This window comes from Kogia breviceps, chromosome 3, assembly GCF_026419965.1.
Source record: "Kogia breviceps isolate mKogBre1 chromosome 3, mKogBre1 haplotype 1, whole genome shotgun sequence".
NCBI lineage: Eukaryota > Metazoa > Chordata > Mammalia > Artiodactyla > Physeteridae > Kogia > Kogia breviceps.
Genome location: NC_081312.1, coordinates 163,119,098 through 163,138,723, shown reverse-complemented (window position 1 = coordinate 163,138,723; position 19,626 = coordinate 163,119,098). Strand labels below are relative to the sequence as shown.

The window sequence follows — 19,626 nt, the reverse complement described above, 5'->3', positions numbered from 1 at the left end:
GCTCCAGGCTGCCTCCTCCACCTTTCCCCCCACCGCTTCCCTATGTCCCCACAGGCCAAGCACAACGTCCACGGTCAACCCATCTGCCAGTCCTTGGCCATCCTCTCTACATACAATCTACCTTTCAAGAGCCAGCTCGATATCTACCTGCTCCAGGGATCCTTCATTAGCTACTCAAATGTGTGACATCGTCCGCCTCTGAGCCCCTGTAACCTTTATTACGTGTCCTATAAATGCGGAGTTTGCTGAATAGTACCTCAAACAGTGGCAGGAGCACAGGACTCGGACCACCTGGGTGCCAAGCTCTCACCCTACCCTTCACTGGCCCTGTCACCTTGGGAGAGTCACTTAAGCTATAAGGACCGACATTCCATCTTTAAAGTGGGGATAACAACACCTGCATTGTCCTTTTCACAAAGGTGAGGCTCTCGCTCTCGCTCTTGCTCTCTCGCTCTCTCTCTCTCGGTTCTTACCCTGTAGGTGCTTACAGCCTGATCAAAAAAAGGGGAGACATAGCAAAACAAAGGGAAGCAAAAACTTCATACCACACATTAGCAGATATAAATGCCACATGGGGCGTGAACAGTAATATTATCATGTTAAGCTCAGGAGGGGAAGAAATCACTAAAAGGCCTGAACACTTGAGAAGTATTTTAGATGTGATGGGACTTGAGTTGAAGTATGGTTGTGATTTAAATAAATAGAAATAGGCAGGGAGGGTTCTAAATAGGGGGAATGATACAGGCAAAGACAGAGGGAAGCAAGTGACAAGTTCAGAAGAGAAGGAGGCAGTTGGAATGACAGACCACTTGTGGGGCTCACGTGACAGACGAGGCAGAAGGCAGACTGTGAAGCTCCGTGCTTCTCTTACAACCCACGGAGGTGGCCTGTGACACGAGCTGGTTCTGGGAGGACTGCTTGATGACTATTATAAACAAACAGAAACGAAAGCAGCCTTAAAGGGCGATGGTCTTGCAGGGACTGAGTGCAATCAGCAGAATCTTAGGCTCTTGCAAGTCCCAGGTGCTACCCAAGGGCCCCCTTCTGATGGATGCCATCACCATGAACTTGGATGGTTATCTGTCCAGGGCTGTTTCCTCACTTCTCTGGGCAGAGAGCCAAAAGCACTAATTACAAAACAAGCGTGTAATCTTCAGAACCCCTTTTGAGATGAATGTGATCCAGAGGGCGCCTGAGCTTCTCTAATTCCAAGTTGTCCAGGGCCACCTGGGCTGCATGTGGCTGCGGTGTCTCTGGTCTGTTCCCAGAAGCCTTAGAGCCTTAGCCTGGGGACTTCCCAAGGGGAGAGCTTAGAAAGAATTCTAGGTGCCACCCCAAGTCCTAATTACAGCAGCTACACTTTAACTGGCAGTAAAATTTGGTTTGAAGAATGCCATGGCTGAGAACATCGGAAAGCCTTTGATGCTTTGTTTTTGACAAATGTGGGCTTTTTGAAGAGTTCTAGTTCCAACCGTTGATGTGGTGGTGCTGGAAAGACCACAGGTTTGGAGATCACACTTGTTTTAACCCGAGCACTATTCTATGTGCTACTGATCAATCACTCTAAAGGCTGCTTCATCATCCGCTCCTCCAGGTTTGCTGGGAGAACTAAATAAAAGAATGTGCAGTCCCGGGTATGTCTACCACGCTAATAAATGCTGCAGTCGTTTCCTGGACGAGATCGACGTGTACACTGGACAATCAGGCCCTGGCAACTGCCAACTGCCTGCCCCTCTTCTTCCTTTTCAAACAAGTTCCCACTTCTGGGGTATTAATTCTCTTCCACACCATCATGTATACCAAAGGAAGCAGACCTCATTCCAGACTCCAGGAAAGCAAATCCTGATTATTTTAAGCTACCCTCCTGCTAGCGGCTGGGTTAGAAATGGGCAAGTGACCCGGTTCTGACCACTGAGATGTGAGGGGAAGCTCCTGGGGAAGGGTTCCTTGCTCCCAAGAGACACAGAGGACAGGCTTTCTTCTCACTACTGCATCTGGACATACTGCCCGACAAGATACAGGCAGCCTGCCGCAGGGAAGCCAACCTGGCGGCAAAGCTGACACTAGAGATGGCAGGGAGGCCAGAAACGGCCTACCCTCTGCAAAACCGCCACATTTCCTGTTCAACGCCCTTTAGAGCTTCTGTCTGGGGGACTCACGACCCCAAGTGTCCTGATACTGAATTTGGTAACACAAAGTGGGGACAGTGTTAGTTACCCTGAGATGTGAAATGGGCTGAGCAGAGGGGGAGGACAGTGAGGTCCCTCCACCTCAGGCCAGGAAGCCAGTGGCCCTTCCTCATGCAGCTCCGAACCACTCATTAGAATGTTACCTTTTCTGCCACGGGCTCCAGATCAAGAAAACGTAATACTAGGAAAATGATTACATAAAAAAAAAACCAGGACCATTGAATTGGACATTTAAAAAAGGAAAAAAACAATCCAGGATGTTGAGTCCTGCCGGCTGCTTCTTGAGGCCCTGGGTAGGTTCTTTAAAGGATGACCTTGGGTGAAGGCAGAGCAGATAATAGGCTTTGCAAAGAGGACCCATCTGTTTGCAGCCCGAGTTAGACTGATGGTCTGATTGCAGTGAGAAACCCCTGCAAGGTTTTAAGCAGGACAGTGACATAATTTAGTCTTCACTTTAAGACTACGTGTCCTGGGACTTCCTCGGCGGTCCAGTGATTAGGACTCCACACTCTCACTGCCGAGGGCCCGGGTTCCATCCCTGGTCGGGGAACTAAGATCCCACAAGCCAGACAGCACAGCCAACAACACAACGACAAAAACAACAAAAAGACATGTCCTTCCACGTGAAGAAGGGAAAGGAGGGAGGGGCCAGAGGAGACGTGCAGAGCAGCTGAGGATGCTGGCACAGGCCAGGTGGAATGAGACAGAGAACTGGTCCAAGGGTCAGAGGATGGAGAGAAACGGGTGGACTTGAGATAGTTCAGAGGAAACGTCAGAAGAACTTGCAGTGGTGCCATTTGCTGAGGGGGGGAGGGCAACGGGGGGACCCGGTTGGGGTGGGGTCTACGCCACATTCTTAAATGCCCAGAGGCTCAGGGTGACTAGGAAGGACTGACGGAAACGACGAGGCTTGAGGGAAAGCATTAACCACAGCAGTCTGATGGGAGAGGTGCCTGAGTCCTGTGTTAGCCCAGGTGGTCGGCGCGAAGGCAGGCCTGCCACCACTGCAGGAGCAGGTCGGACCTGCAACACACGACCATCTCCCACACGGGAACTTGCACTTCTGTTCACGTTAGTGTTTAGTACACTGTATTTTAGTAAATCTAACCCCTTGTCTTCTCCATCAACTGAAAGCTCAGTGCTTATCTCAGTGGGGTGGGTGCTTCCACCTGTCGACACCTGCTCCAGGCATTCCACACTCCCTCTGCAAGACGTTACCTGTGACTTCACTAAAAATAAAATAACCGGCTGGGAGCCACCTGAACTTACGCCTCATCACTTACCTGTGCACTGACCTGGTTTCCTTTTATATTTCAGGTCCCAACCCATCAACGACCTGTGTCTTCCCTAGCTCATCTTTGCTGTTATTTTCCACTCCAGATTTCCTAGTCCCCTCCCTGACACCTCACCTCTTCCAGCCTCGCTTCCTGAGACTCGTCCACATGGATGGTGTCAGTTTCTCCACCTCCCACTCATGTTCTCGAAGTTGATCACCCAGCACAGAGATGAAGTCAGTAGTTACATACGGTCCCCTACCAGAAAGCAACTCCCCTCCCCTCCCAAAAGGAAAGCAATTCAAAACCTTGTAGCTGATTGTTTGGGTGTGTATCTCTGGATCTGCAAGTAATAAGCTCCCAGTGACTTCTGTTTTTAGGTTTCAGGCATCATAACCGACTTCCTACTGTGGAAGAGGAAGATGGAGCCTCCCCTTCTCACCACCATTACACATCTCCCTGCCGATGGGCACGTGTGGACATTATTAACACTATGAAGACTATGTGCAGCTGAGCTGGGAGGTAAACCATGGTCACTTTCTCTCCCCTGTACAACATATCCCTTCAACTATTGAAGACTTAATAATCGCCTTGTTTCCCCACCCCATTTGCTTCATTTTCTATGTGTTCCTCACTAACTCCAGGGCACACAAGAGCTCTTTACTGAATATCCTGCCCAGGTGTCCCCCACCTCCTGGGTCGAGCTCCATGTTTCCTGGGGAAGGTCCTCCTCATTCTTGATTGGCCCTTGACTTTGCTGTAATTCAATCCTCCTTTAGCTTCCTGAGGAAGGCGTCATGGTGAATGACATTTTTACGTGTGTAAGTGCCTTTGTTCTATTTGTCCTTTGGCTGGGTTTGGGATTCTAGGTTGGAAATCACTTCCCCCAGGTTTTGAAGGTGCAGCTCCACAGGGCGGGGATTGCATAATCTGAAGACTTTTTCATTCCTGGACTTTTGTACGTAGATGAATGACATTCTTCTTTCTGGTAGCCTATACGATCTTTGTCTCTACTATTCCTGAAACTCCACCACAATGGACTTGCCGGAGGTTCATCTTCATGCATTTTACCAGCATTTCAACCTGGAAACTCATATTCAGTTCTGGGTAATTTTTCATGATTAAAAATAAATTTTTCCAGCCTGCTTTCTCTTCCTGAAACTCCTTTGGAGTCCCGATGCTCAACATCTTAAAGTGGTTCTAACTACTGTTCTCCCTTTATTTTTAAATTGGTACAATTCTTTTTTAAAAAAAATTTATTTATTTTTGGCTGCATTGGGTCTTCGTTGCTGCGTGCCATCATTCTCTAGCTGCGGCAAGCAGGGGCTCCTCTTCATTACAGTGCACGGGCTTCAACGTTCTGGCATGCAAGCTCAGTAGTTTTGGCTCGCGGGCTCTAGAGCACAGGCTCAGTCATTGTGGTGCACAGGCTTAGTTGCTCTGTGGCATGTGGGATCTTCCCGGACCAGGGCTTGAACCAGTGTCCCCTGCGTTGGCAGGTGGATTCTTAACCACTGCGTCACCAGGGAAGTCCCTCCTTTTTTCAGTCTTTGTTTTAGCTCAACTTCCTGGATATTTTTTCAACTTAATTCTTTCAACTCTACTGGTTTTTTATTTTATACTTTTAATTTTGTCTCCAAATACACACACACACACACACACACACACACACACACACACACACACACACACACACACACACACTTGGTCCTGCTGCTTCATGGATACACTATCTTCTCTTATTCTCTGAATATATTTAAGAAATTTAGATGTTTTTTTTCCCCCGCACAGACCGTTTCTTTCAAGTTGATTCTTTTCTGTTTTGATATCCAAACTTCATTTTGGAGCTCTTTTCAAACAGCTGGTGATCCACAACTGGTTAGTTCGCTGCTCCTATTTAATAAGAGTTGAGCACTAAAATCCTGTTTGAAACTCTGAGCACTTAGGTGGGGTCTGAAGATGGTGGGTGCTCTGGTTGGCCAGTCACCTAAGGAAACTCTACGTCACTGTCGGTGTTTCTGCTGAAGCTGGTTATATTTCCTAGAGAAGGAGCTGTCAATTTCCCACATAAAGCGTGTGCACGTGTGTGCATGTGTGCATATGTGTATCAAACTAGAATGTTGACTCCTAACCCCCCAAGGTTATGGTCTTAGGAGGTGGGACCTTCGTGAGGTCATAAGGGTGGAGCCCCCACGATGGGATTAGTGTCCTTATAAAAGGGACCCCAGAGAGCTCCCTCGCCCTTTCCTCCACATGAGGACACAGTGAGAAGACCAGGTCTATGAACCAGGAAGCAGGTCCTCAGCAGACAAAACACACACCAGCACCTTGATCTCACACTCCCAGCCTCCAGACCTGTGATGAGTCAGTGTCTGTGGTTTACAAGTCTTCCGCTGCAGCAGCACGAGCTCACTAAGGCCAACAGCCTTGCGTTCACTACAGCCCCTGCCTTCAGCTGTGCCTGGTCTCTTACATGAGTTGCTCCTCGATTTCATCCTCCCCAGAGATTAAACCTCTGGATTCTGCCAGGGCTGAGGATGAGATGCTGCCCAGTTATACAGAACAGGAAGAACGTGAGGATTTAACTGGCTTTTAAACAAACCCTCTGCCACTGTTCCCAGCTCCACCTTTACCCCTACTTCCATTGGTTCCCGGTGCCATCGAGTCCCACCTCTTTTCAGAGTTCTTGGGCTCAGGGTTCAGTTTTCTCAGGTGAGCTGTCAGTTATCACTCACTTATCTGCCTTCCAACCTCCAGAATCTTGTGGCTGTCACCTCCTCCATGTTGTCTCTGTCCTAACAGGTTTATGCCTTAAAAAAAGAATCCTATTTATCATCATTGGAGTATGGTTTCAGAAAGCAACCGAAGTACATATGTATGTTTGGTCCATCCAGTTACCAGAAGCACCCCACCCACATTTTAGCCCCCACGGTCTGGCTCGTGGCCTCACTGAAACTGACCACACTAACACCATCACCTCTGGCTCTGTACCTTCATTCCCCTTGGTCTGGACAGTGCTGGATGCTGAAGCCCACTCCTGCTTAAACCCCTTCCTCTCCTGAATTCAGCAGCAGCTCTATCTTTTGGAACTAGCTGTCACTTCCTTCACAGAATTCTCTTCCTTTTTCCTCCCAAACCTGGTTGTCCTCTGCTCTTTTCTCTCTGGACCCTATGCTGGACCCTATGCTGGGGTGAGCTCAGAGACCCCTACACTGATCTACCTCACCCACCACTTACACATGACAGCTCTAAACCCTCTGCTTCCAGCCCAAACCAGTCTGCTGATGTACACACCTGTTTCCCCAACAGCCTCCAGGACAAATCTACCTGGGTTTCTCATAAGCACCCAAACTCAACATGTCAAAACCAAACCCATCACTGTTTTTATACAAACCTACCACATCCTATGTTTTCTGTCCCAATGATGGGTACCCTCACCCACCCTGAAAACAGGCCAGAAGACCGGGGGTCCCATCGGGATTCCTATCACCAACTCCCACTGAAGCACTAAGTCCTAATGATTCTACTTTTTAATCCTGAGAGCAGAAGTTCTCAGAATTCAGTGCGTATCAGAATCACTGTATGGCTGGTTAAATGGCAGCTGCTGGGCCTGTCGCATGGGTTCTGATCCAGCAGACGTGGGTGAAGAACAGAATGTGTACTTCTATCCAGTTCCCAAGGGATGCTGATGCTGCTCACCTGGGGCCACACTCTGAGGACCACTCCCCTACATCCATCCCTTCCTCACCAAACCCATTTTGCCTGTCTTGGTCCAGGCCCAGCAGTTGTCATTTCTTGCAGAGATCACAACTCTGAGCCTCTTCATTGATCTGACCTTCTTAAAACATCCTCCAGTCTACAACTGGAATGTTCTTCCTGAAAACAAAATCTAATGTCTTAAAATCTCTCATTGACTCATAATCTTTGAGGATACCACCCAAACTCCTTCGTGGCCCTTTGTTACCTGGCCCTTGCTAGCTGGCTCCTACTACATACATTCTCCAGCCACACACATCTCATTTCCCCAAGCCTTTCCTGCAGTGGCGTACTTTTAGTGAATGCAATTTCAGGTGCTGATGTTCTGTGACATTTTAAAATTTCTCTATGCCGATATTTCAGGTTGGTCAAATACTATCACCTAGTTTTTAAAAAATCTAAAATCTGAAATACGTTTTGAGAATAATTATGTGAAAGGAAAAACTAATGCATAGTGTACAATGCACTATGATATTTTAACACTTCTATTCCAAGAATAATTTTTATTTTATTTCAAATACCTTCTAAACAAATGGATTATGACATAACATAATTTGTTTTTATATGAGTAACTCTGCATCAGAACCTCTATATACATGATAAAGTCAAAGACAGAGACAAATCAGAAATCCTAACTTTGAAACAAAAAAAAATTAAACTTGCTATCAGTAGACTGCACATTCTTAAACAACTGAAAAAAGAACTCCTCTAAGTTATCAAATAAGAGGGATTATTTAAAAATTAATAAACCAAAGAAAAATATTTGGAACTAGCTTATAATTATTTTTTCTCCCAATTTACGTGGTGTAAAAACAAAACAAACTTCTACAGAAAACTGTGCACAAAAATACATTAACTAAATGAAATCATGGAAGCCCCATATTTTAAAGACTATACCTTATAAAAGATCTAAAAGATTTTCATTTTCATGTAGTGTTTAGTTTACATTTTTGAATAATGCTTTTACTCTTTCCATCTAATCACTTATATTAAAGTGATAATGGATATTTAACACTTATAGATAAGGGTATGGGATCAAGGGATGCAAACTACTATGTATAAAATAGATAAGCAACAAAGATATATTGTACAGCACAGGGAAATATAACCATTTTTAAAAACTTTAAATGGAGTATATCTATAAAAATATTAAATCACTATGTTGTACACCTGAAACTAATATAATATTGTAAATCAACTACACTTCAATAAAAAATTTTAATAAAAATAAATAGAATATAATTAACTTTATAAGTATATTTAACAAAATCGTAAGTTTTATATAGGAATTTCTATCTTAAACTGATTACTGATAAGAAACTAAAATAAATAACATTTCTATTTTTACTGTGTATTTAAAAATTGTTTTTCTATTTGAAACACACCAACCATTTGATGTTACTGATTTTTTAGAAATTCTTAACACTTAAAAAATAAAGTACCAGCATCAATTCCTGGATCCTATTATTTTTTAAATAAGTACCAAAATACTAGTGCTGACATTTTGCCCTGGTAGTGCCATGACCACCAACACCATCATACTGTTCCTTCTTTCTAGAATATTCTTTTCTTCTTTAATAGCTAACGACTCACCCCGTTATTAAAAACAGCTCCAGCACCACCCGCTTTGGTGGTCCTCCGACCTCCCCTCTGAGAGAGACACCCCTCCCACCCCAGAGCAGCAGTGCGGCCCCCTCTCTGGACGCCCTCTGCCCCACACCAGAGCAGCCCACCTTCAAACACCCCACACCCATCACAACTCTTACTGTCACCTCTCCGAGTCAGGACCACAGCTGACTGCAGACACCCGTGACCAGGGCCCTGCCCTACATCAGGTGCTCTGAGAAGGCCTACAGAACTCATGACTTCTCCCCAATAAATAAGCTGCTTCCTCTCTGGTTGGTAAAAGCAGATTTCCAGAAAACGTGTTCATGGCCCCTCTTGCCACCCACCCCCACAAACCCCTCTTCTGAACGACTCTGAGCACTGTGACCTCCAAATCCAAACCATTTCCTTTCACGTGCTGTTTTGCTCTGAGTTAACCAAAAGCACCAAATGAGGCGAGGCCAGGCCAGGCCAGGAATGCCGGCGGAGCATATCAAAGCACCCCATCCCACCTCTGTCTTCAGGGACCATTCTGTGAATTCTCTGCCATATGCAGACATTAACATGTCCCTCACCCTTTCCAAGCACCCCAGCCCGATCCAACAGCACCCTTGCTTTACTCACCGGCCTGCTCGCTAAACTCCACTAGAGGCCTGACGTGGGAGAGGTTAGGGGCGGCCGCAACAACGAGGCTAGGAGTCTGCTCTCCACTCCGCTGACTGGGCTCAGACACTAGCTGGTGAACTCTCTGGGCAATGCCCTCACCTGCCATCTGCATCCCTGAAGTGCTGCATGGCAAAAATGTAAAAAACCAGATCCATGTACGGCTAAGCGACGTGGGTTTTTCCACTGGTCTCTATAAGAACAGCTTTATTACAACATCCACCCAGCATCCCCAGGCAGTGAACTAGGTACCAGCTGCCCATCTCCACCTGTTCCTGTCTCCCCTACAACGTGGCTGGCCTACTCCACCTCCCTCTCAGGTATTTCTGGTCTTCTGTTCTACCTGTGGGAACACAAGGTGTCTAGCTAGTGTCACTTTGTACTTGTCTTGTTATATGTCATGTTGCCTCCCTGTTCAGGCTGTGAACCCCGTGATAACAAAGGCACACCCTGTGTCTTATACATGTGTGATTCCCCACAGCACAAAAAATCTCATTTTTGATGCATTAGTTGTCACCCTGGACAATAAGCCTCCTACTCTGCTTGGTGTGCACTGTGAACAGTTACAGAGCTTTGAAAAGAGTAAGAGGAGAAAAGGAGAAAGTCCAGAAAAAGCAGGGCTGAAGGCAGGGGCCGTCACACAGTGGAACACCAGTGCTACAATGCCTGTTTAATCGAAACCTTGTAATAAAAGTTTAAATACATAATTTTTCTTTTTTTTTCTTTTTCTTTTTCTTTTTTTTTTTTTTTATCAAAAGACCATCCCCTGCATCCCTGGCCTGCTGGCGTGGAGGAGGGGCAGTGGGGTCTGGCTACCTCCAGGGGTGGAGACATGGCAAGTCCAGCTCCAGTCGGCTTCATCTTCCTTGGAAGATGCTCTGTGAGTGAGTCCGGTCTCGGGGAGGAAGCCCCCCATGCCGCCGTCCGCGGAGGCAAGAGTCTGTCTGCCCAGCATCCTGGCTGGAGGAGAGAGCTCCCTGCACCTCAGAAGACGAGGAAGAGCAGGGCCTCGTGCCGGGGCAGCACGATGTTCTCCACGGTGCGGTCCATGGCGCGCACCTGCTCGGGGGAGGCAGTCAGGAAGGCCAGCGGCCCAATGCGCTGCTCCGCGCATGAGTGGCACAGGTACCCACCCTTGTTTTCCTTCCTGTTGCTCTGCAGGGGGGGATGAGAAAAAGGGAGCGGGGGGAACAACTGAAGGGCAAGCGTTTCCCACCAAGAAGCGTGAACCAACCACCACGAGTGCTGCCATCATGACTGATGCTTTCAGACCCGCCCGTGTGGCCCTGCGGCCGCACCTCCCCCAGCACAAGCGCCCAGGGTGGACTCTGGTCTATCAAATCCCCCAGAATGTATCAAGGCAAGGGATGAAGAGTCAAGAAAAACCTAACTGGGCCCCCAAGTAAATAGTCCTTACAAGCCCACCTCCTAGACTGTGGTCACCCAGCCTGGCCCCACTGTGTCCAGCGTCTGTGACACTGAGGCCCACCAGACACCTCCGGGCCTTCCTCATGGAAGGATCGGATGAGCTTCCCCTTCACCTCCCTCAGCCACAACCCAGCTGGGCACGCAGACGACTGAACTAAATCCTACGGAGAGCAGAGGTCACGGCCGAGACACGTACATAGGTGATGGGCAGCTTCCGCATGGTGAGCACGGTGTCCATGGGGATGGCGTTGCTGCACTGCCCCACGCAGCAGCGGACCACGCCTGTCTTCAAAACATTGCTCGTCAGCTCTGCTTGCAAGAAGTATTCCTGGGAAGGAAAGAGTGAGGACAAGAGTCACAGCAATGCCTCTGCCACTTCCTACTTGGACACCCCAACAGCTGAGGGCTGTCAACACTCTGTAAACCTTGCACAAGTCCCGGAATGAGAAGAGCACTGACCCCTGCATCTTCCCTCCGTTTCTCTACCTTCTTCCTGCCTGTAACACCGTCTCCAAGAGAACACTCACGGCTGGACCCAGTCTAGCTGGATTCTTGCTAAAACGGCCAGTTTAAAAAAGAAAGATTTAATGGACAAATGTGAAACTGTTGGCTATGATATTTCAGGACTATTTCTGGATTTTATCTTAGGCTGACCTGTCCCTGAATCATTAAGGATGACTTGTATATTCTCTTTACAGCCCAGATGAGATTAAAAGACCTGCCCACATCAGTCCTGCCCATTACCATCTCGCAAGCCTTTGGCTGTCCTAGGGGGCAAACACTCAACCTCTCTAAGTCCCAGTTTCTCCATCTGTAAAATGCACAGAAGCCAGCACCCACTTCACCCAGCTGCTGTGAGGAAGACACACAACACCGAGAGCGAAGTGCTCAGCGGCTGCATACAGCGGGCACCCAGATCAAACGCCAGATGGGAAATGCCATGAGAACAGGGACCAGGGTCTGGTCTGCTGCTGCCCCACAGGAGGTTAACAAGGTTCTGGCATACCAGTAAGACTGCAAATACTTGCTGACAAAATAATTATGATTTCATGGTTTTTTGGATTACAACTGGCTATTTATCCAATTTTTGCAAAATCCGTGTCCAAGGTTCTGATTTATGTGGTTTTTCTCTCTTTCAGGATCTGGCTACCTGCTTTAGGAAAGAACAGAAAATAAATAAACACTAGTGTTCCCAATCTAACTGTGGGAAATCCTTTCTAAAATAACATTAGAGATTTTCTTGGAGTCCCCTTTGCCCATCTGTCACCACATTCCCTCCCTAGGGGAAAGCAGCATCATGAATCTGGCATGCATCCTTTCCAATCCATTCTAAACCGGTTTTACACTTAACATATACTTCTAAGAACATAAGGTGTCATCTTATAGGTATTTATTTACGTAGTAATTTGCTTCTCATCTAGTACATTTCTTTTAAGTGCTACACAGGATTCAATCATCTCACTCTCCCATATTTTATTAAGACAGTCCCTTTGTGTGGAGACTGATGTTGTTACCAAATTATTTCCCACAACACAGCCATGAACATCCTTGTACATGATTTCCCGCCCACACATGCAAGAGGTCCTCCAGGGCTTTCTACCTTTTCTGACCCCGATCCACGCCAAGAAACCCACTCAGCATTACAATTCTACATACACACACATGCATGTATAAAAGACTGAAATCAGTTTCACAAAATAGTATGTAACCTCACATGCTGTGGACTGATTCCTCCTTTAGACTTTACTCCACTTCCCTTTCTTTTTTTTTAAAAAGATCATCATAACCCACTAACTAGGTTCCTAAATCGTTAATAAATTGCAATCTACAGTTGGAAAAACACTGCTGCAGAGCAGCGGTTTTCAAACATTTTGGTCTCGGGACTCCTTTACACTAATAAACATTAAAGGCTCCAAAGAAGTATTGCTTCCATGAGTTATAGCTACTAATGTTTACCTGATTAAAAATTTAAACTTTTGTTTTTTGGTTGTGCCGGGTCTCAGTTGCAGCTCATGGGTTCCTTAGTTGACGCGTGCGAACTCTTAGTTGCGGCATGCATGTGGGATCTAGTTCCCTGACCAGGGATCGAACCCAGGCCCCCTGCATTGGGAGCCTGGAGTCTTAACTACTGCACCACCAGGGAAGTCCCAAACGCTTTTAAATGTTTATTAATTCATTTAAAACATAACATAATAAACCTATCATATGTTAACCTGTATATTTTTATGAAAAACAACTGTATTTTAAAAAAACTTAACAAGGGACTTCCCCAGCAGTCCAGTGGTTAACACTCTGCCTTCCAATGCAGGGGGTGCAAGTTCAACCCCTTGTTGGGGAACTAAGATCCCACATGCCGTGCAGTGTGGCCAAAAAAGAAAAAAGAAAACAAAGGGTACCATGAAAACAAATCAGCTCAATAAAAGTAAATAAACAGACTGGACAGCTAATATGTCAATTAGGCATTGTGTTCTACTGCCTGTAACACTTAAACAATGGCTCAAATAATTGCAGCGTTTTTATTAAAAAAAAAAAAACTTTAACGAGAAGAGTAGCTTGCTATACATTTTTGCAAATCTCTTTCATGTCTGGCTTAAAAGAAGGCAACTGGGCTCCCATCTCTGCCTCTGGGTTCAATCCGTGGTACCGACATGCCATGTGGCCTCTGGAAAACTCCACTGTACACTTGTGAGAGCACTGAGGGAAAAGGGCAAGTAACTACCCAGTATTATGAGAAGAGCACGGAGTACACGTACAGTGTGTATTGTGAAAGGTTCCCAGAAGGTTCCCCTGACCACATTTTGAGAACCAGTGCTCACCCTCAACCATCCTGGCCAGAATCTGAAAGGACAGACTTCTTCATTCTCACCCATCGGACAATTTTAGGTTGCATTTCCCTGACCATCAAGGAGGTTGCATAAATATATATTTTTTAACAGATTCCCTGGCCCCTGGGGCTTCCTTTGCCCATTTACCCACTAGGTTGCCTGTCTCTCAAGAATGTGTGGTTCTTTATGACTGTGTGGGTCCTCTTTTCCACAATCACATAAGCTCAAGGAGGGCAGAGTTATGCTTGGCTCGTGCCCACGACCTCAGCACTGTGCCCAGAGTACAGCTGCGCTCAGTAAGAACATGCAGGACGGATGGGGGACGTGTCCCCTCCACTCCATGACGGGTCTTTTAACTTCATGCAAAGCAGCAGCTGGCATGGTGAAGGACACAGGCCCTGCAGACTCACCTCAGTTCACAGCCCAGTCTACCCACTTTGGGGTAGTGCACCTTTGGGCAAGTGATTCATTCTACTCTGTGCCTCAGTTTCCTTACCAGTAAAACTGGCAAAACAACAGCTGCATCATGAAAGATGTTTTTTTAAGGGTTAACTATATTTTAGCTATTACTTTATTACACTGAAGCTTTACATCTCGATGCAATCATATTTACCTGTTTTATGATTTACTATTATATGTCCTGCTTATTACTAATCTCCTCCTAAATGCCAGGCCTCCCTCGGTCCCTGTCCCTGGAGGTCAACGTCCCAAAGACAAGTAGCCGTCTTTGAGGACCCCGATGCTTCTCCCAATCGACTGTAATGCAGTTATCTAATCAGCTCATCACAACCCTTCTCTAACCGCCTCCTCTGAGGTGCGGTGATCGCCATTTTGCCAGTATTACAGACTAGGAAACAGAGGTACAGAACTATGAGTAACTTGCCAAGGTCTCAGAGCACCCACGTAGAGGACCCAGTCTGACCTGGATCTGTAGAATCAGCCCCGCAAAGCCTCACAACAGAAGGGGATGCTGCTGTCCCTCATCCCACAAACGCGCATTGAGTGCTGACTCTGTGCAGGCCCTGTTCTAAGGAGAGGCCCGTGAGCGCTGGGTTCAGAATCCAAGATGCTGAGCCTGAGAAGCATCTGTGAGCGACCAGCATAACTCCATGTCATTTAATAATTCAATAATGTAATGATCCCCTCGCTTCCTCAAAACTTAAAGAAACAAAAGGTGTTTACCTAGATTTTCCAAGGGGGTCAGAGAAAAAGGAGTCTGCCTGCCCTACTCTTGGTTACAGGGGAGACCAGGACGGCTTGTCACCCTACAGGTGATAAGGCAGCAGGAAACAAGGGCTCCCTCTTGTTCTAAACCCTCACCAGGCACGACTTGCTTTCACCTGCTCCAGTGACTACCCTCCTCTCCTCATCCAGAGCCTCCAAGATCCCCCATGAGCTGAGGGTAGACTTAGCCACTTCTGAAACAGGATGTCCCCAAACTGATTCATATTGCAGCTGCAATAAAGAAAAAGCAGGGGCTTCCCTGGTGGTGCAGTGGTTGAGAATCCGCCTGCCGATGCAGGGGACACGGGTTCATGCCCCAGTCCGGGAAGATCCCACATGCCGCCGAGCGGCTGGGTCCGTGAGCCATGGCCGCTGAGCCTGCGCGTCCGGAGCCTGTGCTCCGCAACGGGAGGGGCCACAACAGTGAGAGGCCCGCGTACCGCAAAAAAAAAAGCAGAAGTCCTCATGCAAGGTCCTTCAGACTTAGAAACATCTAGTCATGCAAATGGGCCATATTTCTGGGGCTTCCTTAGAGCCCCCCTGTGGGCCAACAGATGTTTCCCAGCCCAGCCTCAGTAAGGGGGAAGTATTTCTCTAGAGTTTGTGTTCTTTTTTCCATGGAGAAAATTCATTTTCCCCATAAAATACATGCAGTGATCAACTGATAAGCTTCCGGGTAGTTTTTAAAAGCCTATTAGACTCTAATACATAACTTGTGGGACTCTAGGGTATAAAATCTATGTGATGAATTTGGCAATATCTAGAAAAATGATACATCCATTTACCCTTGACCCAGAAATTTAGACTATAGAAATGTATCCCCAAGAAGCACTGGCAAAAACAGAAAATGACTTGTGCATAAGATTATGCATTGTGGCATTAGTTTTAAAACCAAAAGATTGGAAAGAACCCAATATCCATCAGTGAGGAGCTATATAAATCATGATAAATGGACACAGTGAATACTACTCAGCTGTAAAAAGGAGAAAGAGCTTTAGAAACTGATAAAGAGCCAGCATCAAAAACTCTAGAAACAATAAATGCTGGAGAGGGTGTGGAGAAAAGGGAACCCTCCTGCACTGTTGGTGGGAATGTAAATTGATACAGCCACTGTGGAGAACAGTTTGCAGCTTCTTTAAAAAAACTAAAAACAGAACTACCATATGACCCAGCAATCCCAGTACTGGGTATATAACCTGGAGAAAACCATAATTCAAAAAGATAACATGTACCACAATGTTCACTGCAGCACTATTTACAATAGCCAGGACATGGAAACAACCTAAATGTCCACTGACAGACGAATGGATAAAGATGTGGCACATACATGCAATGGAATATTACTCAGCCATAAAAAGGAACAAAAATGAGTTATCTGTAGTGAGGTGGATGGACCTAGAGTCTGTCATACAGAGTGAAGTAAGTCAAAAAGAGAAAAACAAATACCATATGCTAACACATATATATGGAATCTAAAAAAATGGTACTGATTAACCTAGTGCTAGGGCAGGAATAAAGATGCAGAAGTTGAGAACTGACTGAGGACACAGGGGGAAGGGGAGGCTGGGACGCAGTGAGCGAGTAGCACTGACATACATACACTACCAAATGTAAAATGGATGGCTGGTGCGAAGCTGCTGCACAGCTCATGGAGATCAGCTCGGTGCTTTGTAACCACCTAGAGGGGTGGGATAGGGAGGGAGACACATGAGGGAGGGGATATGGGGTTATGTGTGTGCATATAGCTGTTTCACTTTGTTTGTTTACAGAAGAAACTAACACAACATTGTGAAACAATTATACTCCAATAAAGATGTATTAAAAAGATATGTTAAAAAAAAGAAATTGATAAAGAGTGATTTTCATGTCTATTTCTCGGTGACAAAGTGAGGTACAGAATATTACAGAATGCTACTTTCTGTGAAAAAGCAGAACAGAAGAATACATATATACATATTTGCCAATATTTGCAAAAAGAAATACTGAAGGATAAAACAAAAACTAATTTTTAAAAACTAGCTATCAGGACTTCCCTGGTTGGCACAGTGGTTAAGAATCTGCCTGCCAATGCAGGGGACACGGCTTCGATCCCTGGTCTGGGAAGATCCCACATGCCGCAGGGCTACTAAGCCCGTGTGCCGCAACTACTGAGCCTGTGCCTTAGGGCCCGCGTGCCACAACTACTGAAGCCCACGTGCTCTAGGGCCCACATGCCACAACTACTGAGTCCGCGTGCTGCAACCACTGAAGCCTGCGCACCTAGAGCCCTTGCTCCACAACAAGAGAAGCCACAGTGATGAGAAGCCTGCGCACCACAACGAATAGCAGCCCCTGATTGCCGCAACTAGAGAAAGCCCGTGTGCAGCGACGAAGACCCAACACAGCCAAAAATAAATAAGTAAATAAAAACTAGCTATCAACAATGGAGGGAGAGAAAGTCTGCAGGAGACAGGGAGGGAATGAGACTTCTCGGGGATACACCTGTTACAAAGTTTTCACTTTGAAAACGTATGTTTTATACATTCAAAAAAGATTATCAAACAGAAAAGCAATTCTTTTAGGAAGTGTAGACAAAGAAACATATCTGCCTGCAATTAAACTGATGATCAAACCACACAAAGAGGAAAGACTCATCTCAGGCACCTTCAGAACATGCCGTTCTGACTGCACATCCTCAGTGGAATGTGGGGAAACAGAGCTGGTAGGAAATCTTTAACTCCATACAGTATTCTGCCAACAGTAATACTGGTATTACTTTAAAACTTTTATACACAGAATAGTGTAAATAAGCAAGTAATAAATACTATTCAGAACAAAGATTTTCAGTTTAAGAGGAAAGATTCAAGCGTTTAAAAGAAGTAAAAATCCTTAAAGGTTCAATCTGATTGGGCTGGAGAACCACAAGTGATGAGGTTTATAAATGTAATTGGCCACCGGCTCCGACAGTGCAGACACAGAGCAGCCTCACGAAACGGGAGCGGAAGGACAGCGGGTGAAGAAAAGGTTTTCACTGTCCGTGGTGTACACTCGGCAAAAAACTCTGAGGAAAAGTGAGAAAGTGCTCGTGGTCACAGCTGGGGCGGCGGCTCCTACCGGGGTTGGGGGTGGGATGGGGGTGCTGGCTGTTGAGGCCACCAGGAAGGCAGCGGGGACAGCTGGCAGACCCACTCTCCTGACCTGGGTGGACGCCCACCTCACCCCTAGTTGCACCTGCCCGTGTGTTTTACACATTTGTGTCACGTTTAACAACAAGAAGTTTAAATTTAAAATTGTGATTGGAATTATCAGTATGACAATAATCAGAACTGTTGATTTTTCTTTTCAAAAGTACAGATTTCCTAGCTCTGTCTACTAAAAAGGTGAACAGTCTGAGCATCACTAACAGGGAGAGAATCTGAAATCACTGCCTCCTGATGGGATGCAACACAAAGCAAAGCCCCCTGCCCACCCCACCATGGAGAATTCTGGCCAGAACAGTCAGATCCAAATCCAGTCATGCCCCTGCAGTGACTTCCAGTGATGGGGAGCCCAGGGCGGGGGAGAGCAGAACAAACCCAGAATGGGAGACGTTCTGGGGGCCAACCAACTCGGTTTCCACAAAAAGACAGGAGCGTCAGAAAGGATGCTGGGGGTTCTGGGCTGCTCTAAATTAAGAAGCTTAAAAGACCTTATAACAGGGCTTCCCTGATGGCGCAGTGGTTGAGGGTCCGCCTGCGGATGCAGGGGACGCGGGTTCGTGCACCGGTCGGGGAGGATCCCACGTGCCGCGGAGCAGCTGGGCCCGTGAGCCATGGCTGCTGAGCCTGCACATCCGGAGCCTGTGCTCCGCAACGGAAGAGGCCACAACGGTGAGAGGCCCGTGTACCGACCAAAAAAAAAAAAAAAAAAAAAAAAAAAACAACCTTATAACAAACATGCGTTTGGGTCCTAATTTGAACAAATCAACTGTAAAAAGACATTTCTGAGACAATCATAAAAGTATGACTGCAGAATGTGTAGTAAAGCCCACATGGAACCATCATAAATTTTATAAGATATAAAATGGGACCGTGGTTACAAGAGAAAGGTCCATGGTGTTTTAGAGACGTGGACTCCAAATATACACAGGGGTGATTTGTACATGGGAATTCGATATACCATTTTCTCAACTTTAAAACGTCTCAAAATTTTCCTTATGTAGCCCATGTTGTGAAACATCACTGCTCTACAAGACCTCCACTGAAAGTCATGGATGTAACAATCTGCTTTTGTTACAGATCAAACCACTACCATAACACAGGTTCTACAAGAAAACCATACTACAGGTTCTAAAAAAAATTACTTATGATCAAAGTTTATGCAAAAACTCACACAGTAGGTACAGATTATTTGTACATAAAAATTACTCTCCTACATCACTCCCTAGGGTACTGATTTTAGAGGTTAAAAAAAGCCATGCTTATCTCTACACTAGGACTCAGCAAACTGCAACCAGGGGCCAAATCCAGACCAGCGTCTGCTGCTGTCAATAAAGTTTTATTGGGACGTGGCCCACCACTTGTTAACAGATGGCCCACGGCTCTCTTTGCTGTGGTGGCAGAGTTGAGAAGATGCAGCAGAAACCACAAGCCTGCAAAGCCTCAGATATTTACCATCTGGCCCTTGACAGAAAGAGATGGCAGC

General features: G+C 46.2%; 1 protein-coding gene across 1 annotated transcript in view; it reads right to left on the bottom strand.

The window, feature by feature from the left end:
* Positions 1–10,142: 10,142 nt before the first annotated feature.
* FBH1 (F-box DNA helicase 1) overlaps positions 10,143–19,626 on the bottom strand; it is a 46,581-nt gene continuing 37,097 nt past the window's right edge. Inside the window, exons 20-21 of the mRNA XM_067030195.1 lie at positions 11,112–11,243; positions 10,143–10,642 (exon numbers count right to left, since the gene is read on the bottom strand). Coding sequence (XP_066886296.1) covers positions 10,472–10,642; positions 11,112–11,243 — 303 coding nt within the window. The 3' untranslated portion in view covers positions 10,143–10,471. The remainder of the gene's footprint in view (positions 10,643–11,111; positions 11,244–19,626) is intronic.